Raw genomic sequence first — 24755 nt, forward strand, 5'->3', positions numbered from 1 at the left:
ATGCAACACAAGGGAGAGTGTTCCGGGAGAATTATTTTTCTACTCTTGTGTGTGTCTTAGCCTTATTAGGTTTCATGTTAGAGATATATTCGTATCTTTGTAATAGATTAGGACTCCGAGTCATGCGGGATTCAGGTAATGTAATACCTATATATATAGGCCCCCATATCATTCAATAATACACAATTTTCATCCTGCAACAACTATGTCATTGTAAAAATTCATGTTGAATGATTTAGGTTAACATATCTAACTCTTATTGGTATATATAAAGATATAGAATCGCTCAAAAGTTAATCAGTTAATTTGTCATACGACAAACCATTATTTAGATCAGGTTTTTAACCACACAATTGTCTAGAGCACCAATACTAGCTAGATAAGTGTGCTAACATGTGAGAAATGTCATTTGCCTCAACTGTGTCACAATAGGAAATAGGAATAAAGGAGAATAAGTTTTTTTATTTTACTCTTTTTTTGAAGGAAACCACTTGATTTATAAAAAATAATATCAATGTTAGAATAGCCAGTATATATCATTTCACTACCATTTCTGGATATACAAGAAGTTTGTAAGCATACTCATAATAATATATAGTATATGACTACTCATTCTATGGAATTAAGTAGGACTTATTCTTCCTACAACTACCACATCAAAATTGTAGGACAAAGCTAAGCTACTAAAAGAAATTAAAGAAAAAACCAAAGCTGGGTATAGACCTAGGCCTAAAAGCCCAGGCTCATACCCGGCCTTAAGAGTCTCCCCACAACATAACAGCTTCTGCCACACTGCACCTCCTCCGTTGTCCATCATGGCCACAATGCGCCAAACATACCTGCCTCATTGGTATCACCGCTCCCACATGCCTTAAGGTTGGACGCTTAGCCACCCCAGAACCCCTATGGGCTTGAACCTTTGCTACCTTGTAGGCCTAGATTCAACCACCATTAAAACCACCACATGATTACCACAAGGAAGGTCCTGCGGCGCCGCCAAAAGACCAATACAGACGCCACCCTTGAAGGAAGAGTCCCCGCCATGAAACACGATCAACCCGAAGATAACTCCAAAATGCCACCAATCGGACTTGATGGTAGCCTCCACCACCATCCAAAATCTTTCCCTTCGCAAGAAATAGAGGAAAACCCTCTCTTTTTGCCCGGAGATCTGATTCAGCATGGACCGGGCAAAAAAGATCGCCACCGCCACCACTCAAAATCATGATAAGTTTCTCTCTAGGGGAAACCCTACCAAAGAGAAACACCACCATCTGTCTAGTTGAGATCTGTTACTGATTTTTTTATTTTACTCGTTGAGTCACTTTCTAAAATTTATAGTAATTTTGTGTAGTGAAAGTTATTTCATGGTACATTCAATCGTCACTCTCGTGTCTCTTTTCTTATTGTGTAACAAATGAAGTCAACTTTCCAAAGTGGAGGGGTTTGTGAACATGAAATTCGGGAAAATATTATTGATCACTTCATCTATCCTGCTTTGGCATGGGATGTCCTGATGGTGTCCTGATCATGATCATTTGTGATTTGTTTTTTGAAATGGATCATTTGTGATCTTAGTCCGGTTGTAATGCTAGTCTAAAAGAAGGGAACCTAGTTCTTTCTACTTCAATAGTTTTCATTGCTTTCAAACTAGCTATGTGGTCCTATGATACGTTAGACAATCGATGAAATCTTCAATGTTGATTACTTGATTAATTAGCACGCTGTTGTCAATTTGGTGATCCATAATACTCCATCATAGTTAGTTAGAAACTCTGTGATCAATTGAATATGAATTGATAGATTGATGTGTTTTTACTACCATGCAAAGAACATCTACGGTTATACAGCATCACTGTCTTTAGATGATTAGAGGCAAGATTAGAAAAACTCTACAACCAATATCAAAAATTAAAAAATTTCTCATGAGCAAGTAAAAATGAGGGATCTAAAACAATTTCATCGGCATATTCTAATCTCCCCTCTAATCTTTATGGCCCTTTGGCTGCCGGATTGTGTTCCATATGAATATTTTCTTGGCCGAAAATATGTTGAATAAGACGTTGTGCCTCCAAGAGAGGTGAATAGTTATAATTTATCAGTATTCAGTAGATACGAGATGCTAATAAGACCACTAAATGTACTTACGATCCCACATTTACGCAGTACATATTATTAAAGTGATGTGCACATCATATAGTATGATGTGTTTTGCTATGAATGACGATATATAACTAAAGGATCTTTAGGTGTTCCATAGTATTTTGGTTGAATGTCGGTGGTCTCATTGCCTCGACGTTCCGTACCATTCATGTAGTCTAATCACCATCATCGTCGGAGTGGTGATGATGATTGTAGCTTCTCCTCGCCCCGGCGCGCGGTTCCAATGGACTGCCGGAAGCGGTTAAGGGTTGGAACCATCTTTTGCTAAAGTGTAAAATGAGATTGTCATTCCAGCGGATGGAAATGATTAGGTTATTTACTGTCGTCACCAATAAAGAAGAGAAACCTGATTATTTACTGCATTGAATGGTATTAATATCACCCCTCAGTTGCCACTGCATTTCTGCTCCCGACTTCTCTCATCAATATCCCTTCCTCCTCCTCCACCGATCCAAACCAAACCCGGCGATAACTCATTCGCTCCGGCCATCTCGCGAGAACTACTTCGCTCTCTGCCCCATATATCTTCAGTCTTCTCAGCATCAGCTAGCAGAGAGGCCAGGACAGAGGAGGAAGACGAAGTCCCTCTCTAGCTGTAGTTGTAGTAGTAGTACTCCCAGCTTGGAAATCTGTTTCCATTTTCAATGCCGCGACTTAAATACCCTTCTGCCACCCTCACTGCTATAAACCTACACCCAAATGTAGACTACTCCAATTATTTCTACAAATAAATATTTATACTTTGCCGTCAATCCAAGCAAATATATAAACAAACAATGAATTGAAATTTAAACCAAGAACAGCAAGCCCCCTCCATTATAATAATCATCTTCATCCTCTCTACTTTCTCTCCCAACCCACCCACCCACCCCTACTCCCTTCCCCTCTCTCTCTTTCTCAGTTTCAGAGCTCCTCTCAGGTAATTCGCCTTCTCCTTCTCTCTCACTCACAGTTCCCGAGACCCTAGTTTCTGGTGGCGACTTGTGCATGCCAGCTGCATTTCGGTTTCATTGCATTTAGTTTCGTTTCGATTGCGATTGCGATTGCGATTGATGTATAACATTGCTTGTTCTGTGTTGCAGTTACTTCTTCTCCAAATGGAAAACTAGAAATCCCATCAGCCCAATCGCTCCCCTCGTTTAAATTCGGCGTTCAGTTTTCCGACGACCAGCGCAAAATGCGGGTGAAGGAGATGCACCCGCTGTGCTGCATAACGCTGGAGAGCGGCATCGGCGGCCAGTCACCGGAGGCGTCGTCGCTCTCTCGGACGCGGAGCTTGCCGGCAAGCCTGGCGACAGTGTCGGTCGGATCGGACGGCAATGCAGGACGGCCGGCGGGATCTGAAGCCACCGTCGCCGGAGTTCTCCACAAATGGACTAATTACGGCAAGGGATGGAGATCAAGGTGGTTCCTTCTCCGTAACGGCGTCCTCTCCTACGCCAAGATTCGGCTGCCGGAGAATCTCAACCTCCTCAATAAACCAAACGACGGCGTTCGCGTCATCGGCGAGATCTCGTCTCACCGACTCTCGAGAATCGATATCGGTCGCCGGAAGCAACATAAAACAGTTGGAGTCATCCACCTCAAGGTACAGCTTTTGCCCTGAACCAAGTTTTTTTTTTTTTACCGACCGCTGGTCTATGGCGTTGTTGGGTCGCGTTCTGGGATTTGGGGAATTCAACTCGAGACTGGATTTTTTTTTACAGTTTAACTGGCTGTTAGTGTCCAAGTGGGTCACATCAGCAGGTGGTTAAAGGGTGGTATACAACACGGTGTAGAACTAGGTTATTATCCTATGGTTCTTCCTTTCAAATCATTTTCTTCCTCCTAAAGACGTGATCGTACGGCGCGGAACGCGCCACGGTTGCTTTGAGACTGGGATTTTGAGTTATTAGGGGTTGCTTTCAAGGGTTTATTTATTTTTATTTTTTTATGCATTACTTGACGTTGGAGCAATGGGGTCTGATATTTTCGGTGATGTAAAAATAAGCTCCAGTTTTGAGACTATTAGGTGGATGTTTACTATTTTAAGATTTGAGTTTTTGAGCTGATAAGTACTGTTTATAAAACTAGGATAAGGATTATGTATATATTTTTTTTAATTCTGAGAATACTCTTGGTTGTTTTCTACGTCGGGGGTTTTTGATGTTGGTGGATATGACAAAGTCCAAGCTTGAGGAATCTGGGTAGAGTCTCTCATTGGGTTTGGATATCATCGTGGGGGTGCCATTTTGAGATTAAAGATTGTTTCTTTCTCATTCGGGTTTTTGCTCTAGTGGCTTGGAAGGTTGTTATAGTCGAGTTTGAGTTCTGAATTTCTCTTTCTGGGTATCCTCTAGTGTATCTTTTGATTTTGTTCCCCGGTAGAAGCCTTTAAATTTCGTTTTTGACCATATAATATGAGGAAATGTAGTTTTTTGCTATGATCTGTGATCTGAGGAACTGTTAAAGCACTATTTGATGTTTATTTTGCTATGATCTATGATCTGAGGATATTTTTTTTTCATTGAATATATGTTTGCAGATTTCATCTTTCAGAGAGAGCAAGTCGGATGATCGGAAGTTTTACATCTTTACTGCTACAAAGACTCTTCATTTAAGGACGAATTCGAAGAGTGATCGGGCGGCCTGGCTCCAAGCTTTGGCGTCAACCCGGAGTCTGTATCCGCTGAGATCGTTGAATGATCTCTCCCTTGTACAAACGGATTTATCTATATCTACTGAGAGGCTGAAGAGCCGCCTACTTGAAGCAGGAACCAGTGAGAACACTGTAAAGGACTGTGAGCAGATAATGCTCTCAGAATTCTCTCAATTACAAGGACAGCTTAAGGTTCTCTGTGAAGAACGGTCCAATTTGTTCGACACGTTACGACAGTTGGAGGTAACTATTTCTCATACACAATTGCAATCTAGTGAGGGCTACTTCATCTGTATACCAGAGTGTTCCACAGAAGATATCTAATAATGTAGGGCCACGATTCATGCTAACTGATAAACCATCTTTTCTTTTCAAACAGCTCCAAAATATCTTCTTGTTTGGTTTATGAATTTAGTTGTCACATTTTTCTTGCCTGCCTAATGTATTGTCCATATCCGAAAATTATTTTACCATTTTACATGACTATCATATAAGGTCATCCTCCTGCCATTCCTAATATCGCGTAGAATGGATGAATCTCATTGAATGTCCCTCATTGTTCTGTGTTGCTGTTTGTTTATTATAGCCCAGGTAATTGGAAACTGTCATTTGCTCAATTCGTGGTAGGAAGATAGCTACTGTTAGTTGTCCATAAGTTAGGTTGAAGTGGATCCCACAGTGTGGATCCACCAATTAAAGGAAGCATCTTCTTAGTAGATCAAAGACAAAGTGCTTTCTAACTTGAGAACTATACTTACTGGGAGTGCATGTTAATAGTTTCGTCTAATAATTTGCTACGTAAAAGGAAATTGCCAGATAAAATGATCAACTACCATCTGTCAGAACCTGTATTCTTAATTAACAATTGAGAGGACATTACTATATGTATAAAATGTTACATATCTGTGTTGCACATTTATATGCATTAATTTGAAAACTTACCAGGATTGAAGTTTCCTAACAAGCTTGTCTTGCCATGCTTTCTAAGTTGGCAACCATGTCATATAAATGCAAGCAAGCTAAGTTCAACTAATTTTTCATTCAAAAATAAACCACTTCTATCTTTGTCTGAACAATTGGCTTTATACAGCAGCTAATTTTGGTGTCGTATGGTTCCCAGTGTCTGTAACTTCCTGTAAAAGATAGAGTACATATACATTACGATAGTCATTGCTTTGCCAACTGTGGTCAATCAACAGTGTTAGATTATATTTTTGCTTTAAGTGTCAATTGTAAGTGACTTTGTTTATATCTCTGACGTTCTTTCTTTGGATGGCCTATATGGTTTGTTCTATTATGCTTCATTACTTTGTGACCTGCTATCTTTAATTTATAGTATTGATTGCTTTTTGTTATAGCTAAGCATGTTACTTCTGCCTGTGCAGGCAGCTAATTTTGAAGCTGAAGCCTCTGGAATTCAGGATGGTGAATACCAATTGACGAAACATGAGTTTTCCAGTTTGCGGCTGGGAAAATATAGTGGTACACAATTTATATTATCTCTGTCAACTTTCTAATAATTTCTTTCCTTCTTCATTATGCCAAAAATTATTTGATTGTATAATGAACTAAAAACAGTTGTTATTGTAGTGTATAAAATTAAAAAATGGGTAAAAAATAATCATGAAAGAATTCTGTGAATAGAACATGAAGAAGACAATTTGGTAGACTTTTTTTGTGTGTTCGACTAAAGGTCCATTCTTAGTTAAAGGTTGAAAAAATCTCCTCATCATGACAATGGAATCAATATGTTGCATTGTGTCATTAACATTTGTTCTACACTAACACACGCGATGCCATCTCAATTTCTAAAATGGTGATCAACCCTTATTACACCCGTAAGACATGCAAGATGTAATAAATACTGGTGATTACATTGTTAATCCGTGTTAGAGCAGTAAGCTCCTTCCTTTGAATCAATAGGGTTATGTTTGACCTATTCCAACAGTTAGCTTTGTGTTTGTGGTTTTTTAATATAGTGTTCCTATTAATTGAAAGATGGCTAATTTTATGATAAGAACTTGTAATATAGAAACTCATCAGCTTTCTGTTCTCATTTGTATTTCAAAGCTTAAGTGTTTCAAAATTACTCTATCCAAAGAGAAATTTTAGTAGCTTTTGTTTCTGCTCGTTTTTCCCGTTTTTTGCAATATTAACATCTATTTCGGTTTTTAGAATGCAGCACAACTGAATCATCTGATGATATTGAGAAACGAGAGCTCGAGGAAGTGTCAGATGATGATGAAATGTCGTTTTTTGACACAAGAGAGTATTTTACTGAACCCAACATAAGTTGTGGGTCTGTGCAAGTTGTAAATAATACAAATAAGATCAACAAACCTCAAAGTCAATTTAGTAATGTTGAGGAGATGCATACACTGAAGGAAAGTAATGAATTTAGATATCCACACGTTGAAAGGAGAAAAGAGCTTCCTGTTCCAGTTGAGAAGGAGAAAGGAGTCAGCCTTTGGTCTATGATTAAGGACAACGTGGGAAAGGATCTTACCCGAGTTTGTCTCCCTGTGTATTTTAATGAGCCAATATCATCTCTGCAGAAGTGTTGTGAGGACATGGAGTACTCCTATCTTCTGGATCGGGCATATGAGTATGGCAAAATGGTAAGAGCAAAGAGTGCTTCTTAACTAACAGTATGTTATCATGCAATTGCATGTTTACTGTGATATTTTGGTAATAATGTTTTAATGAGCACATTTAGGGTTTTATATTTACATTAAAGATAAAAATTAAAAATTATTTTCAAAATGTTAATGATTAGTAGGAAGTAGTACTGGGTTGATCAATCAAAGGTGTAATAACTGTTAATAGGTTTGCTGCATCTTTGATTTTGTTAAATTTAAGCTTTGCTTTGACTGGAATGAGAAGTGCAGGAGAATATCCTCAATGCATCAAAGACTAATCATTTTTCGAAGCTGACTGTCGTTCTTCTTGGGTCTAGGGAAACAGTCTGCAAAGGATTCTAAATGTTGCTGCATTTGCGGTTTCTGGTTATGCATCATCAGAAGGGCGGCACTGTAAGCCATTCAATCCTTTGTTAGGTGAAACTTATGAAGCAGACTATCCTGACAAAGGAATCCGCTTCTTCTCTGAAAAGGTATTTGAAGCCCAACAAATATAGTGCAAAAATCAAAATAACTAAAATGAATGAGCATTGGGAACTGTTACTAGAAATAAGGTATGATGATTGAAAACTGGTTTGGATACACATCAATTTTCAAAGAGATTAAAGAAAATTGGCCCCCTTGTTGAGACGGCCAACAATCTTATTTGAGCTTTTATTTTTCTTAGTAATTCTAAAAATATTTAAGAGTAAGTACTCAACATTAAAGTGTTGTTTGAGAACTTGATTTATATAAATTTCTGATTCCAAATATGATCCTACTCGATTCAACATGTTGAACAAGGTTTACTTTTAACAGGTCAGTCACCACCCAACACTCATTGCTTGCCACTGTGAAGGTAGAGGGTGGAAGTTCTGGGCAGACAGCAATCTCCGTTCAAAATTTTGGGGGCGATCAATTCAGCTCGACCCTGTTGGAGTTTTAAGCGTGGAGTTTGATGACGGCGAAATTTTCCAGTGGAGCAAGGTGGGATTACCGTGTGTTTCTGTGTCCCTCTATAGCAACTCCTCATTTGAACCTTTATTAGTATCTTTTTCCGGTCATGCCAAAATCGTTTGCATTCCATTTGACAGGTCACAACAAACATATATAATCTCATTCTCGGTAAACTTTATTGTGACCACCATGGTACAATGCACATACGGGGTAATCGTGAGTTTTCGTGCAAACTGAAATTCAAAGAGCAATCCATTCTTGACCGAAATCCTCACCAGGTTAGTGGGTAACTTTTTTTTGGGTACCTATTCTGACATTAATGTGCTATGTGGTAGAAAATGATGAACATGCTGACTGCTTTACTCATCTGTTGAATCTGAAAACCCCACACATTCTTTGGTCTTTATCATGCCCCACTCTTCATGTAAATTGCTGCAATAAATTCACGTATATATTACTTACATAGAATTATATGCCAAGACATAGAAAACTTTGAAACATGCTCAGTGCCGTACTCATCTGATGAGTCTGAAAAACTCACACATCTGTTGTCAATATTGTGCCACACACTTCATGATAATTATTGGATTAATTGCACGTATAAATTATCCACACAGGTCCATGGATTTGTTGAAGACGTCATGGGGAAAAAGGTTGCTACACTATTTGGGAAGTGGGATGACAGCATGTATTATTTTAATGGTGAAGTGGGTGGAAAGCCAAATTTATCAGATGCTTCCTTGTTGTGGAAAGGAAGTAAGCCTCCCAATATCACACGGTATAACTTAACGTCGTTCGCTATCACACTGAACGAGCTAACACCTGGGCTGCAGGTAGACATGATGTAGTACATCAATTGTTCATATGCATTTTCATTTTCCTCTTATGCATATCTAATTGTTTCTTATAGCTTTGTCTGATCCTGGGTATTTGATCACGGATTAAGGAGAAGCTTCCACCCACGGATTCCAGACTCAGGCCAGACCAGCGGCACCTGGAGAATGGAGAATATGAAATGGCGAATGCGGAGAAGCAGCGTTTGGAAAGAAGGCAAAGAATGGTACGTATGCCATATTTGGCACACGCACACACCAATCTAAATACCAGCTTTAGTTGTTTATTTTTTCTATTTGTCATCTAAATGCCAGCTTTACGGTCTTTTTCTTTCCATTTACCAGTACAATAATTAATGCGCCCATTAAATTTCAGTAGACAAATTTTAATGAACACTTATCAGTGTATCATATGCTTCATGAAATACATGTATTAACGGATGGCTTATGATCAGTTAACATGTATCATTAAATTGAACTAATGTTGGTTTGATCCGTTGAATTTTTGCTGGACAGTCGAGGAAATTACAAGAAAATGGGTGGAAACCCAAATGGTTTGAGAGAGATGGTGAAGAAGGACCTTTCCGCTATGTTGGGGGTTATTGGGAATCACGGAAGCAAGGAAAATGGGATGAATGCCCAAATATTTTTGGTGAATTTGATGAAGACCTTGATTCATTAGAAGTGTAATGATTGCATTCAGGTGCGTTCTAAATTCTGCAAAGCTGCTGATACATTCTCAACTTGGTAACATGCACATATTTTTCCAACATTCCATTAGATTTTTAGCGTCTTATACATATCATCTCTCCTGATCTGATACTCCCATCTTAAAGGTGATAGGATCTCAAAGATTTTCGTGTTTGGTCATTCAAGAGGACATGTCTCACAATTATCCTAATATTTGCTGCTTAGATATTTGAATACCATTGTATTGTGCCTACCACTTCTCATAATTTTTCATTATGGGAAGAGTGTAATGTGTTTGAGAGGTGGTGTGGCAGTAATGTTACATCAACTGTAATGTCACATTCCAAAGGCCTTGAAGCTTGAAACATAGTTCCCCACGTCGGTTTGTACACAAGCATGTTTTCTCATTATGTGCCATTCGTAGTTTGACCACTTATACCCCTCTTACTGTTTAGCCTAGAAGAAACTGGGGAAAATCGAAAATTAGAAAATGGTTATGTGACGTATACTCAAATTAATCCCTCAGTGTTGCTCTTTTTCCTTCATTAGGATATGTTTGTTCTCCTGATTGAACTGTGATGCTCATCACGTTGATATTGATTTGTCATGTACCTGTGTGCTACAATTGTGAAGTCTTCTTGAATCAGTACATGTGAATTCATTTTGTCTAATTTGTTTTTTTTTCTCATAATGCAGGAACACAAAACGCCTTAGGGAACATTTTTGGATCTGTTCTATCTGTGATGGAGCTGATCCTACCTGGGCACTCAAATGAAGAATTATATATCCTTTTAACCGTAAGATGGTTAGATTGTAGTTTTATATATCCTTGTAATTCTATCCTTGTCAGTATCCGAACAATCTAATCTCTCTGTGATATGTTGTAGCCTCTCCTCTCTTTGGGTGCTTAACCGTTGGTGCAGCACTTCTATAATTATTTGTACTTTCCTTTTTAGCAATAAAAAGAAAGATGTAATTTCATCCTCATTCAGTTGTAAAACACCTTAAGAAGAGGAGCAAACAACGTCATGTACATATGTGACATTAGCAGAGTATAAATGGTCGTTTAGTGATATCTACATTTAAGTTATTAAGAAAAAGAAAAGAGAAGAGAAGAGAAGAGAAGATTGAAATGAGATGTAAGAGGTAAATGAGGACGCTTGAACCTGTGTTCAACTTTGGGGTTCCTAACTGGTTGGATAGTCCCTTTCTCCCGTTTATAGAAAGGGCAACAAAGCTAATAATTAGGAAAGAATGCAGACGCAAAGTGGTGATCCTCTATTATTGGATTGTGGATATTGAGTGCATGTAAAATTTGAATGTTGGCTCGGCGCGAAGAGGTCGTCAATGAATTTATATAATTTACTGATCACACTAATAATGCATTATATCATTAAGATTCAACAATAATGTCATATGACATTTGCTACAAAACAAAGAGATTACTCAGTACTGCAGGTGATTCGATTATTGATATGATATTTACTACGATCCAAAGAGATTAATGTAATCATTTATTATTGGAGTTGTTGCATTATTGTGAGAGTGATCTTGGCCATTTGCACGAGCGATGGTTCCTTGTGTTGAATTCTCTCCACATGACAAGAATGCTTTCCAGTCTTGGTACAAGAATGCAAAACCATTGGAATATAACGTGAAGTTTCCACTTGACAGGTATGCTGCCCGGCCAGTCTTCATTATCTTTAGTCATATGTTTATGGAAACTGCACATATTTTTAGTTTTACTCAATACCATTGGTTATGGAAAATGTTATGTCCTAAAGCTTTTAACCCCACCAACCCCGGTTTAATTTATACTCATAATAGAAAGTAACACGAAACTAGTATTTCGATGCATAATTAAGTTCACAAGTTCTGTTAATTGACATTTGTTTTAGAAGATCCCCTTCTTTGTAATTCTAAATATTGATATGATTATGCAAATAAACCTATCCCATTCAATCACTGCAAAAGAAAGAATGTAGCCAATGTTTATGATCATCACTTCTTAAGTTCTTTGGTTTCTCAACCTCATATCTGATCTGAAGATTCTTATTCAACGTGACTTTAAAATTCTATGTATATTAATCTTTTGGATCCTAATCTTGGGAGCCCCTAATCTTTTTCGAATCAAATAGTATATGAGATACTCCTTTATTGAAGTGACATGATAACTCTATTAGTTTAAGCACTGATTAAGGAGTTGAGATTCTGTAATCTCATCTTTTCGGACTTTGTAATCTATTCGGTCCACACAAACAAATGTTATTTCAGCCTCGTTTGGTTCACGAAATTAGTACCCTGAGAAAAGACATTCAATTTTTTTATATTGTATTTGAGATGCAAAGGAAAATGAGATAATTCTATGAAGGGAGAAAAAATGTAGGAAACTTATCACTCTTATACCCCTTGAATGAATCACTTTCTCTTTCTTTCCATGTACAACTATGCGATAGATGTGGAACCCCAATGCACAGGTCGAATTCCGTCAACGCTGAGTGAAGTTAAATGATAATCTATTTTTAGTGACAAGGAGGAAGGAAATAATCTGACATGATCCCCGGTACCGAATTGCATGATTCCAACCCGTCTCAAAGTTATTCAGAATGAAAAGCGATCAAGCTAATGACTCTTCTTTTTTCTTTTTGTCCAAAAAAAGTTGCAGGCTTATGTGAGAATAGAAATTAATTATAAAAAAAAACGAACTAAACCAGATACACAAACAACTGGAAAACTATATAGTACAACTGATATTACATTAGTGATCCAACCTATCTTAAAGTTTCAGAATGAAAAGTGATCAAGCTAATGATTCTTCATTTCTTTCTTTTTGTACATAAAATCTTACATGCTTATGTGAGAAAACCAAACCAAACCAGATACACAAGCAACTGGAAAGTATTACATTAATGGGCACAAATCTCTACTTCCTCCAATTCGATCCCCTCCTCAGCAAGCCTCTTGTCCTTGTACACATACCATTTGGCACAAGCCAAATAAATCAGCAGATTCAGAGCACTCAAAATTGCCAAAAGCCAGTAAAAATCATAAAGCTTTCCCTGATTAAGATTATCTGCAAGCCATGGCTTCCTATCCCCAGTCACCTTATGCACTAAGGTCACCAAAAGTGAGCTGAAGAAAAATCCTAGTGAAAGGGTGCTCAAAAACAGTCCTGTGCTCATAGTCTTCATCCCCTTGGGACACTCCCTCAGAAAAAAGTCAAGTTGGCCAATGTAAGTGAAGGCCTCTCCTGATCCCACTAGGAAAAATTGTGGGACTAGCCAGAAGACGCTTAACGGGATCTCGGCTGCCGGATTATCCGTCAGCCCATTAGATCGTGCGGCACTCAAGCGCTTTAGCTCTGTGAGTGCTGCTGCCACCATGGCAAAGATTGAGAGCACTAGACCAACCCCAATTCTCTGCAATGGGGTTAGTCCTTGGGGGTTTTTAAGTACCTTTCTTGCCACTGGAACTATGATTTTATCATAAACTGGGACCGTCAAGAGAATGCTGCCTACAAAGAAAACAGTGAGAGAGGCAGGTGGGATTTGAAATGAACCAATTTTACGGTCCATGGAGGTTGCTTGTGAAACTGAGAACGTAGTCATTTGAGCATAGACTGTCCAAAATAAAATTGTGGTGGCCCAAATCGGTAGCATTCGGATTATCATTTTGACTTCTTCAACATCAGTTAGGGTTGATAAACTCCACTTGTTTGAGATCACTGTAGTGCTGCTGGCACTTTCCGGAATCTTGATTGCTGCCTTATCCAAGAAACTGTACGAGAAATTAAGAGATTCATTACTAACATAGCACTGCTTATTAACAAACAATTGATTCCAAAAATGAGTCAACAATTGATAACAATCACCAGTTCACCATAATTAATTCATCACTATAATTTATCCCTATTATTTGGGAAAATGTCTTGATTTGACTACTAAGTAATAACAAAACGTAGTATTTGAGAATCAAAGCAAAACATTTTTTAAGTTGCATAGAGATTCTGTTTACAAACATGGTTGGTCATGTGAAGATGCACAAAGTGGTATCTGGTGAAGCTAAATCACATGCAGAATCAGAAATAATGATTTTTTTGTTGGGATTTATTCTCTGTTGCCAGTTTTGGGTGACAAACTAACCTGGCCAAAGAGTAGAATATATATATATATATATATATATATATATATATATATAATATGCAGAAATTTATTTGAAAGATATTGCAAGAGTATCAATTAGAGTATGTATGTAATGTAATGAAAGGGAACAGAGCCAGCATGCAGTGGAATATTCAAGCTAAGCTAACATATATGTCCGTGACTGATTCGATCAAAGCTCCACAGCTTGGGGGAAGTAAGAACTGGGAGGATGCTGTCCAAGTCCAAGCCAAGAAGCGTGATGACCGATTTATAGGACAAACCGACCCCTGGCTCTCGTGATATATATGATGATATTTTGAGTCGAGATCTTGTTATGAATTATAGCACCACTTGAAACCAATGAAACGTACCACTGGCACCAAACAACTTACATCCCCCCACTCCCTACAATACAAGTTTTTCTTTTCTCTTCCTCGATCTGGAAAGACATGCAGTTTATATATATATCGGACATGTTTTACTAAATGTTGTGTCGACCATCATGGTATGTTATTAGATTAAACTACATCATTATTGAGTATACTCGTCTAGTCCTACTCCAACCCTAAATTCTTAATTAATCATATGTTTTACTAGACCTAGCTAGCTGCGTTCTTCTGCTTGCATATATGACATAGCTAGCTAGCTTCAAGTAGCATTTGCATGTGAATTGGATTTTTGGATGAAATCATATAGTGATATCAAATAGCAACATATCTGTGATGCAGACATGATCAAGATTAAATGCATATGATTTTTTTTTCTAAAAAATACAGAGCGCGTTTTCTATGATAAGGGATATCACAATCGAGTTAGCTGCATATATGAGAATTGCAGAAATGATTGGGGTTAGAGCATTATGAACGTAGTCAAACAAAATCAGTCATCTGTCTAGATACTCTCTCTGATGATGCCTCGGCTTGTCACGTCTAAATTCGACAATAGTTGGATTTGGAAAAATATATGAAAACCATCATGAATACTCTCTAATAATTCTCCATCATCTTTGATATAAACGTGAGGTTATCTAAAGGTTGCCTTCATTCTTGTTTTGATTTACATATTCAGTAGACAGCTATGGATAACCTGGCCAGACTAATTTTAAAAGTGCATGAGCTGCAGATAAGTTGAAAATCTGTATTCATTTATTATCATAGGTCTAAGCAAGTTGAATTCGGACTCATTCACAGATACCTATCAAAAAATTTTAACAACATAGAGGAAAATGTACATAATTAATATTTCACAAATGCTATCAAGTGTTATGTTGCATGGTATCAACCGTAGCTGATATTAAAACATTTCAGGTTATTTAGCTGACAAGAAAAATCCGCTTCCAACTAAAATAAAAAGTAAATAAAACAAATCAAAAGCTCAAGAAAACCAAGATTAAAACATATATAAATATAATTACCAAAAAAAAACAGTTGATACAGTTAAATAGTTAGTTGAGATATGTAAAAAAGGTATGATGATCGAAGAAACGCTAACCAGAACTGTTTGGAATGGGGCAATTTCTGCTTCTTCTTCTTCTTCAGTCCATAATCAGTGTCATCAACGTTATACAGCAACGACAAGTCCGACGGCACTTCCATGTTCCTCTTCTTCCACGCCGCCACGAACACCGTCGCAATCTGTGTCAAAGGGCTTCCCACCAGTTTCTTGAAACGGTATCGTCTCGTGCCGGCCAAGAACACAACGAGGCCTAAGACAATTGCACAGGCACAGATTCCGTACCCCCATTGTCTTCCCAAGTTGTCTTGGATGTATACAAGAATGGTGACAGCAGCTAGTGAGCCTATGCTTATGAAGAAGAAGAACCAGTTAAAGAAGTTTGTCATTTGTTTTCTTTCTACTTTGTTCGAGTCATCAAACTGGTCCGAGCCAAAGCCAGAAACACTCGATTTAAGGCCACCGGTGCCGAGGGCGGTGAGGTACAGTGCCAGGTAAAGAACCGTTAGCTGCTTGCCGCTTGCAGGAATGCAAGATGTGTCGGAGAAGGCTGTGCATTTGGGTGGTCGGAGGCTAGGGATTACGGTGGAGATTGTCAATATTGTCACCCCCTATTAACCAAAACAAAAAAAATTAGTGACAAAAAAAAGTTAAAAAAGTTTACTTCACTTTTGATTTTATATTTCCCTTTTTAATTCATTATTGTTCAATTTATAACATATAAAACTTGACCATATCGGAAAAAAATTGACAATTGTCAAAGTAATGTTATCTTGTCAATTGTCATAAATTAGAATTTATTATGCGTTGTTGAACCTCAATCAAAACCAACATGAATCTAGGTAACCGGTGGTTCTGATTGATTCACCAGACAACGTGAATGCCATGTATGGCTAAGACAACATTTCTGATACACTAATTAAGTAGGTCGGTAATTATGTGGGTGAGGGTACTCTTGAAGGAAGAGTTATTGATGGATAGGAGTGGTAGGTTGGACTTTTGCTTACACTTGCTTGAACGGTGGCAAAGATGGCAATGGTGAGGTACCTATCAAGCCAGAAAAACCATCAATCATTTGAGGAGATTCGAGCCAGACACCCAATAGGGTGAGAATAACGTACGCGCAATAATTCATTACAATTAACCAAGTGAACCAAACACTAATTACCTTCCGAGAAAGGTGTCGGCGATAAAGCCTCCGAGCAAGCAGAGCATAAAAGAAGTACCGAGAAAGTTGGTGACGGTATTTGCAGAGGTAGCATTGCCCAGGTGCATGGTACCGGTCAGATACGTCACTAAGTTCACCGCGATTCCCAGCGTCGTTAACCTCTCACAAGCTTCTCCACCTGTGAATCAAACAGAAACCAACTCCCGATCAGACACTTGGAAATTAAAAGGAGAATGGTGTTATATCCAAACTCAAAGTAATTTCATATATACCTAGAATCATGGAGGCAGAAGTCCAGCCGCCGGTGGTAGACCGGTCGGCAGGCTGGCCCTGGTAGTCCCAGGCATCTGGGAGGGTTTTCCCTTCAGTTTCCGGGAGGGTAGTCATGGCCCTATATAGTTTTGATCGAGCTCCAGTACTCAAACTAAGCTGTTTTAACTTGCTTGCTGCTGCAGCCTCAGGTCAAATGTTCTTTGTCACTTGTATTGACAATGGCAAAATCGATGAAGGGCTTGTGGCCTTTTTATAGTGAGAGCTCATAGCACACACCTAGCTTGCATAGATGGAAATGGAATGGGGTTAACCCTAAATTAATATTTTTCTTGTTTTGAATAATGTGGGATTATATTTTAAATATAAAACATTGGATTAGGTATGTGTTATATCATACTTTACACCATAGACACATACCGAAATAAGTTTATGAACCCATTTAAAAAATAAAAACAAATTATGAACCAACCCCTGTAGCTTGATGTGATCTCACACATGTAGGAGTAGGACAAGATGATCATTCCATGAAATTGTGATCCAATGGCTGATAAGCGTGGTATAAAAGATATGTATCTTGTATTTGAATATATACTCTACTGAATATACAGGTATGATGACGGACATGTCGAGTCAAATATTATTCACCACATGGAATTTGAGCATGATATATACCATTACAAACCAACATGCCAACATAACAAGGCACACTGTACTGATTAGATTAATGAGAGCCTATTCCACGCACCGCTAGAGTAGGGGCACCATCATAAACTAAAAGCGCGTTCCAACCACGCGCCCCTTCAAATCGTTATCCAAAGAAGACCACGTGCAGTGTTCTTCTTATCCCATATGTGTTCTTTCTTTGCTCCTTAGCTTCCTCTTCTCAATTCTTTATATTTTCCAGAAACTTACAGCCAAAAAAATGAATGATCATTCAAAACCCAGTAACAAAATTCAAAAGTTCTAAAAAAAAAAAACCAGTAAACATCAAAAATTGATATATTCTAATTTCTGCGTTATTCCGAGTTGCAACACTGAATTTCAGTTCTGAATTTCTACCCATCTCATGTTTTCTCCTCTTCCTCTGTTTAATCTGTTATCAGATCAATCAATACCCAATTACCATAAAGAAAGCTAATTTCTAGTTTTACATGATCAAGCATGGACAAATTTAGGGGTGTTAATTGAAAACCGAAAACCGAAAAATAACTGAACCATAACCGAAAAAAACCGGAAAAAAAAACCGCACCAAACCGCAAAAAAACCGCACCAAATCAAAAAATTTGGTGTGGTTTTGGTTTCGGATGTTTGGAAACCGAAACCGAACCGAAAAACCGAATATATATATATATATATATTATAAAAAAATTATATTATTTATAGATATATTTAATATACATAATTAAATATGTTATCGATAGAGACCCAAACTTTATCAAAATTCGGTGAATTTTTTTTACCATATCTGTATTTATATATGCTGATCACATCCGACGGTCGAAATTTAATAATTTGAATTTTAGATATTGGAACCACAACATGTCTAGTAATGTGGTATAACTTGTTTAGTGGTTTTTTTTGCAAATGTATGCATTTGTGAAGCAATTATATCTTATAAATAGAATTTTGCAAATCTGTCCGCATGATGCGTTACGTATAGTGAAATATGGTTATGGTAAAAAAATCACATATTTTCGATAACGTTTATGTTCCGATCGAGGCGGTCAACCCTTTTTACGCCTATTATCCCCTATGGGCCTATGGGTAGCCTTATCCCTGGAAGGTAAAATTTTTGAAAATTTTACACGAGCTGCTACATCACATATATGTGAGAGTGTGTGCATGAAAAAATCCACCAAAACTAGTCAAGAAGGAGGGGGAAAGAACAAATTCACTTAATTAGATGAAATTAAGTTAATGTTAATCACATCGATCAAGACCCAAATATTATCAAAATTAGATGAATTTTTTACCATATCCGTATTTAAATATGATGATCACATATGACGGTCAAAATTTAATATTTTGAATTTTAGACATTGGAACCACAACATGTCTACTAATGTGGTATAACTTGTTTAGTGGCTTTTTGCAAATGTATGCATTTGTGAAGCAACTATATATTATAAATAGAATTTTGCAAATATGTCCGCATGATGCGTTACGTATAGTGAAATATGGTTATGGTAAAAAAATCACATATTTTCGATAACGTTTGTGTCCCGATCAAGGCGGTCAACCCTTTTTACGCTTATTATCCCCTATGAGCCTATGGGTAGCCCTATCCCTGGAAGGTAAAATTTTTGAAACTTTTACACGAGTTGCTACATCACATATATATGAGAGTGTGTGCGTGAAAGAATCCACCAAAACTAGTGAAGAAGGAGGGGGTAAGAACGAATTCACACTTAATTAGATGAAATTAAGTTAATGTTGACCACATCGATCGAGACCCAAATTTTATCAAAATTAGATGAATTTTTTACCATATCCGTATTTAAATATGCTGATCACATCTGACGGTCAAAATTTAATATTTTGAATTTTAGACATTGGAACCACAACATGCCTACTAATGTGGTATAACTTGTTTAGTGGCCTTTTGAAATGTATGCATTTGTGAAGCAACTATATATTATAAAAATAATTTTGCAAATCTGTCCGCATGATGCGTTACGTATAGTGAAATATGGTTATGGTAAAAAAATCACATATTTTTCGATAACGTTTGTGTCCCGATCAAGGCGGTCAACCCTTTTTACGCTTATTATCCCCTATGAGCCTATGGGTAGCCCTATCCCTGGAAGGTAAAATTTTTGAAAATTTTATACGAGCTGCTACATCACATATATGTGAGAGTGTGTGCGTGAAAGAATCCACAAAAAATAGTCAAGGAGAGGGTAAGAACGAATTCACACTTAATTAGATGAAATTAAGTTAATGTTGACCACATCGATCGAGACCCAAATTTTATCAAAATTAGATGAATTTTTTATCATATCCATATTTAAATATGCTGATCACATCTGACGGTCAAAATTTAATATTTTGAATTTTAGATATTGGAACCACAACATGCCTACTAATGTAGTATAACTTGTTTAGTGGCTTTTTGCAATTGTATGCATTTGTGAAGCAACTATATCTTGTAAATAGAATTTTGCAAATTTGTCTGCATGAAAAGGAACGTTAAGAATCAAGTAGATAGACAAGGAAAGAAACTCCGATTTTTTTTACAAAATAACCGAAAGAAAAACCGATATAAACCAGAGCAAAACTAAACTAAACCGAACCGAACACAATTGGTTTTTGAAAAAAAAAAGTGAAAAACCAAACCGAACCAAACCGAATAAATAGAACGGTTTGGTGTTCGGTATCATCTATAAACCGCACCATTCACACCGATTAACACCCCTAGACAAATTAACTCATAACCAAATTTGGGATTCAAACCAAAAGATCAAATATGGAGGAATTGACTCCAACATGCATCAATAGTGGTAATCGGATAACCAAATCTTCTTCTTTTAGAATCTAAAATCGATGAGCAATCTTTCAATCCAAAACACGCAAGGAAAGCCGAACCGTTTTCATCTACATGTCTATCAATTCCGACTTCAGCAAGGATGGAGGCATGGGCAAAAACATATAGATGGGTTCAAGAAATGAAATTTGGAGAGAAAGGGATGAAATTGGGAGAGAACACGAGAGCAAGTTCAGCAAACCACTTTAGCAAATTTGGGGATTGAACTGTTTCAACTCTATTTTTTCCCCTTCTCTTTCTCGATCCTCACTCGCCAAACTAACAAAGCAATTAACGCCCAACTAATTGATAAAGCCAAGTGTTAAAATGGGCGGTTCAGATCTGCTGTTGTGGATGCTCGTGGGTGCATAGCATCCGTTTCCTTAGATTAAGAGGATAGTGATGTATGTTATATTTGCTAAAGGTTCTCTCATAAATTGGGAAGACCAATGTAACTAATTGAGAAGAACACTAAGCAACATGGACTGAATAGCATGCATGCGTAGTGATTTCAAAATTGATGATTTGTAAGATAAAGTAATATGGCTTCATAGCTCATAGGAGGAAGTGATCCAGATTCTTATAAACTCATAGATAATTCAAGCTCATATTGTGTACAAGTGGAATATATATACTAAATTATTAGATTTAGGCCTATTAAATAACTTTATAAGTCTAAATTGATAAAAAAAAAGTGAAAGTATGAATGAATAATTTTAAAACAATTTAACTAACTACCGCTAGTAGCTACTTCTGTACCGATAAATGTACATTAATAACTCGAGGACTCATTTGACAACTTAACTATAAATGTATTCCTGTTAATTTTGCATTAACACATGGTAGATGTTTCTAATATTTGGTTAAATTTTACAATGTAGAACCAAAATAAATAACTTATCCGACCCGGTCATGATATAATACCATGCATACATTATGTGGCAATGACTAGCTAGACGTAGTTGTTACGTTTGATATTTGGCCTGTTAAGACCTAAAAATTGATGAATTATTAAGGTATGGACTTGAGCAGAGTTTAGAACTTAATTTTCATATTGAAGTGAGGTTGTATTCCAACTACACTTTTAAGTCCACAAAGGATGCCATTACTGCTCCGAGTACCTCTATTAGTTGGTCGGCTGATTGAGAATTGAGAGGCTACAGTCTTCCACTGCCACAGATTCCAAATTTCCAATAGTCATGGGATTTCTGACAACATATGGTTCTACTTACTTGAATATTTAAATAGTCGGGGTTTATATACATCATAATTTTCATATATGATTTGAGAGAAGTGGATTGGTTGTGGAATTGACAATTTGGAATAAAATCGGAAATAGAGGATTATGCCGGCCGTTTTGGGGTGTCATGCAAGAGGGCGGGGGTGTCATCCAAATCATAGAATGGAACCCATCGATCTCCAACTACCAAATTTAGGGTTTTGATACTTTTTGAGAATAACGTGGCAATATCAAGTGATACTTTTCACCTGTTACATATTGATACATGAATTTATTATATTAAAATTATAATTTTACATATTTTTATTATTTGTGAAATGACATTCATGGGTATTGATGATTTTGAACTTGAATTTCGGGTTTATGTTTAGAGTTTAGAATTTAGGATATAGAGTTTTAGAATATAAGATTTAGGATTTAGGGTATAGAGTTTAAAGTTTAGGGTATTAGAGTGTAGCGTGTATGGTTTTAGAAAAAAAAAACTAAAATAATCTTTGATAAAATAGCTTATATATATTTTTAAATTAAATTTGGAGTGTCAAATGGTAATTGGAAGAAAGTACCACTGAATATTGCCACGTGGTTTTCCAGAAGGACTGAAAATTTCTCCCAAATTACAATAAATTATGGAAGATGGGCTTTGACATAAATGAAACGTACGCCAATGCTTGATATATTTACATCAATCATTGAGCTTCTATATGATCGGTCACACTTTCTTGTTTCTATTGAATTATATGACTTAATTTCGTCATTTTACTTAAAATTATGTTCTCCATATTTGTTTTGGGATTCAAATTTCCTCACCCCCACTCTAGGGGTCATATTACCGCCCAATAAGATATTGTCATTCTTATTAGCTCTATGTCCCCCTCATGTAATTTTTTATTTGAATCAGTCTTGATGGGATACTCCCCTTCAAAAACAAATATTGTCATTCATATAAAGAAGCATAAACTATGGTTAACCCATGTTCAACCAAATTAAAAAAAATGATAATTAGTGCAACCATTAATGCAATTATCAATAAATGAAAAAAAATAGTATGATTTCTAAACCATTATTTCATGGATATAGAGTCTCATCTTAGGAATCGGATGGACCTATTTGACAACCCAATTTGATCCCTACTCTTCAAAAAAAAAAAACTCATTAGTACTACCATTTTTTCCCCTCTTTGTATGAATGACTACAAAACAATAGAAGCTTAGTATAAGCATTTAGTTTATGCAAAAAGAAAAGAAGGAAAAAGTAGAGAACAACTAGAATAACTAACATTATATTTGACAATATAGGTTATGTAAAACATTAAAAAAAAGAAGAAGAAGAGATGGAGATCATACAAATATGCAGAGCACTCTCTAAATAAAGAAGAGAAGAAAGATGGAGGGAGGGAGGGAAGAACAAGACGATTGGAAAAAATGAGGTTGTTTTAATACTGATTAATGAGACGTTGTTTAAGTTTTATTACTCATAAATGTTGACATTAATATTAATATTAATATATTATTATTTTACTTTTCTGATAATTGTTATTTTCAATTAGGTTAAACATGAGTACACTATGGTTTATGCTTTATATAAGGTCTCATTTAGTTCACAGATTTAAAGGGAATGGAAATAAAATCATTCCTCTTTCATGGGAAATTTGAATTCCCATCAAATTTATTTTCTTGTGTTTAAAAAGACTAATAAATGTAAAGAAAAATCTTATAAATTTTCTCATAATACCCTCATATTAATATAAAACTCAAGGTTAGTTTGGTCTAATAAGTTTAAAATTTGGATGGAAAAGTGATTTCCAGAGTGGGTGGAGGGAATCACTTTCCCACTAATTTTTCAATACTATGAGAATTATTTTTCATTCCCTCTTTTTTCTTTTGGTTCCCAAACAAGTGAAATGAATAATTTTCCTTTCTCAAGGCAATGATTTTATAAAACAAACATGGTCTAAATGACAACATCCTATTGGGTGGTAATATAACCCTTTTAGAGTGGGGGTGAGTAAATTTGAATCCCCTTGTTTTGAGACGAGAAGAACATAATATTACTCAAAACTTATTGTAAAATAGCAACAGTCAACAAACAGATCAGCTAAACACCCTTTAATTCCTCATTCATTTACGATTACACTCTTCTCATCGATAATCCTCACCTAAAATGATATTCTCTCTTGCTAGTTGTTATATTTGTTAGTCCCCTACAAAAGGTCGAGCCAATTTGATTGAATGCATTTAAATTTCTAGAAATACATTGTCCAAAAACGGGATTGCTCATCATATCTATCGGGCCTAGCCTCAGAAGTATGGTTTAATTGAAGTCATTTTCTATTCATTAGAAATCACTACTAATATAACTATCATGCACAGTAATTAGCGAGGGCTAATCAATACTGTGAATCTCACAGTTAGTATCAAAGCGTTGTACTGCCTGTACATGATAAGTCATCATTTATCATTTATATATAATTTAATAAGCTAATTATTAATGTATCAAATATGGAAAACTACTAACTAATTACATCAAAATGTGAAAAATTATGTTTGATTTCGATTGTAATCACACATTCACACCAACAAGGCAACAACACATCTCTTTTATTTGGTTGACCTTTCTTACTACGTACTGATTGATGTTCAACTATAATAATGATGTAGAAATGAAGAATCATGATCAGCTACATATGTGATTAAGGGATCCCATTGTGATTATTGTCCCATAAACCTGGTATCTTTTCATGTTCTCCAAAAGCCAATCAACGAGACAGGGTATTACAAGTGGCTGAATTATAGAGGTTTAATATGCCAGATAGAAGGTTATTCATGCATTGATTGGCGATTGATTACAATATCTAACACTCAATCATTCATAACAAAAATATAAAACTACAAATTCTATACAAGTTCACTGGATGAAATCGAACGAATTAATATACATGATCAAAGGAAATCCCCAATATCATATTATTTGCTAATGACATTGAACTTGGGATATAAATCTATTGAGCTTGATCAGTTGTTTTATTTAGAAATCTCAGCCAAGAGGAAACCCCAAGGTT

General features: G+C 36.4%; 2 protein-coding genes across 4 annotated transcripts; one reads left to right on the forward strand and one right to left on the reverse strand.

The window, feature by feature from the left end:
• The first annotated feature begins 3251 nt into the window (after positions 1-3251).
• LOC126794048 (oxysterol-binding protein-related protein 2A) lies at positions 3252-10884 on the forward strand. 3 transcript variants are annotated; one of them, XM_050520691.1, is made up of 11 exons: positions 3252-3751; positions 4688-5044; positions 6187-6283; positions 6977-7419; positions 7758-7913; positions 8239-8406; positions 8514-8654; positions 8994-9209; positions 9323-9436; positions 9726-9912; positions 10596-10884. In XM_050520691.1, exons 1-10 carry the CDS (start codon positions 3341-3343, stop codon positions 9897-9899), a joined length of 2277 nt encoding a protein of 758 aa, XP_050376648.1. In that variant the 5' UTR covers positions 3252-3340; the 3' UTR covers positions 9900-9912; positions 10596-10884. The 3 variants fall into 3 exon arrangements, 2 of the variants coding, with proteins under 2 accessions (XP_050376648.1, XP_050376649.1); XM_050520692.1 differs by lacking the exon at positions 3252-3751 and adding an exon at positions 4296-4526; XR_007672115.1 differs by lacking the exon at positions 10596-10884 and having other exon boundaries at positions 9287-9436; positions 9726-9761.
• A 1682-nt stretch (positions 10885-12566) lies between these two features.
• Positions 12567-17158, reverse strand: LOC126794051 (protein NRT1/ PTR FAMILY 6.3). The gene is made up of 5 exons (XM_050520696.1): positions 16934-17158; positions 16662-16839; positions 16501-16540; positions 15533-16104; positions 12567-13676 (listed from the first exon to the last, which is right to left on the reverse strand). The coding sequence occupies exons 1-5, from the start codon at positions 17046-17048 to the stop codon at positions 12806-12808; spliced, it is 1776 nt and encodes a 591-aa protein (XP_050376653.1). The 5' UTR covers positions 17049-17158; the 3' UTR covers positions 12567-12805.
• Positions 17159-24755: the final 7597 nt, after the last annotated feature.

The sequence above is a fragment of the Argentina anserina genome, chromosome 5 (assembly GCF_933775445.1).
Source record: "Argentina anserina chromosome 5, drPotAnse1.1, whole genome shotgun sequence".
Taxonomy (NCBI): domain Eukaryota; kingdom Viridiplantae; phylum Streptophyta; class Magnoliopsida; order Rosales; family Rosaceae; genus Argentina; species Argentina anserina.

What these genes read in the sequence shown, in the direction of transcription:
- LOC126794048 (XM_050520691.1), top strand. Translation starts at nt 3,341, where the DNA reads ATGCGGGTGAAGGAGATGCACCCGCTGTGCTGCATAACGCTGGAGAGC. An exon ending in AGCTAACACCTGGGCTGCAG is followed by an intron (nt 9,210 to 9,322) that starts GTAGACATGATG and finishes TCACGGATTAAG; the next exon opens with GAGAAGCTTCCACCCACGGA. An exon ending in TGGAAAGAAGGCAAAGAATG is followed by an intron (nt 9,437 to 9,725) that starts GTACGTATGCCA and finishes TTTGCTGGACAG; the next exon opens with TCGAGGAAATTACAAGAAAA.
- LOC126794051 (XM_050520696.1), bottom strand. Translation starts at nt 17,048, where the DNA reads ATGACTACCCTCCCGGAAACTGAAGGGAAAACCCTCCCAGATGCCTGG. An exon ending in TTCTGCCTCCATGATTCTAG is followed by an intron (nt 16,840 to 16,933) that starts GTATATATGAAA and finishes TTTGATTCACAG; the next exon opens with GTGGAGAAGCTTGTGAGAGG. An exon ending in GCCGACACCTTTCTCGGAAG is followed by an intron (nt 16,541 to 16,661) that starts GTAATTAGTGTT and finishes CTGGCTTGATAG; the next exon opens with GTACCTCACCATTGCCATCT.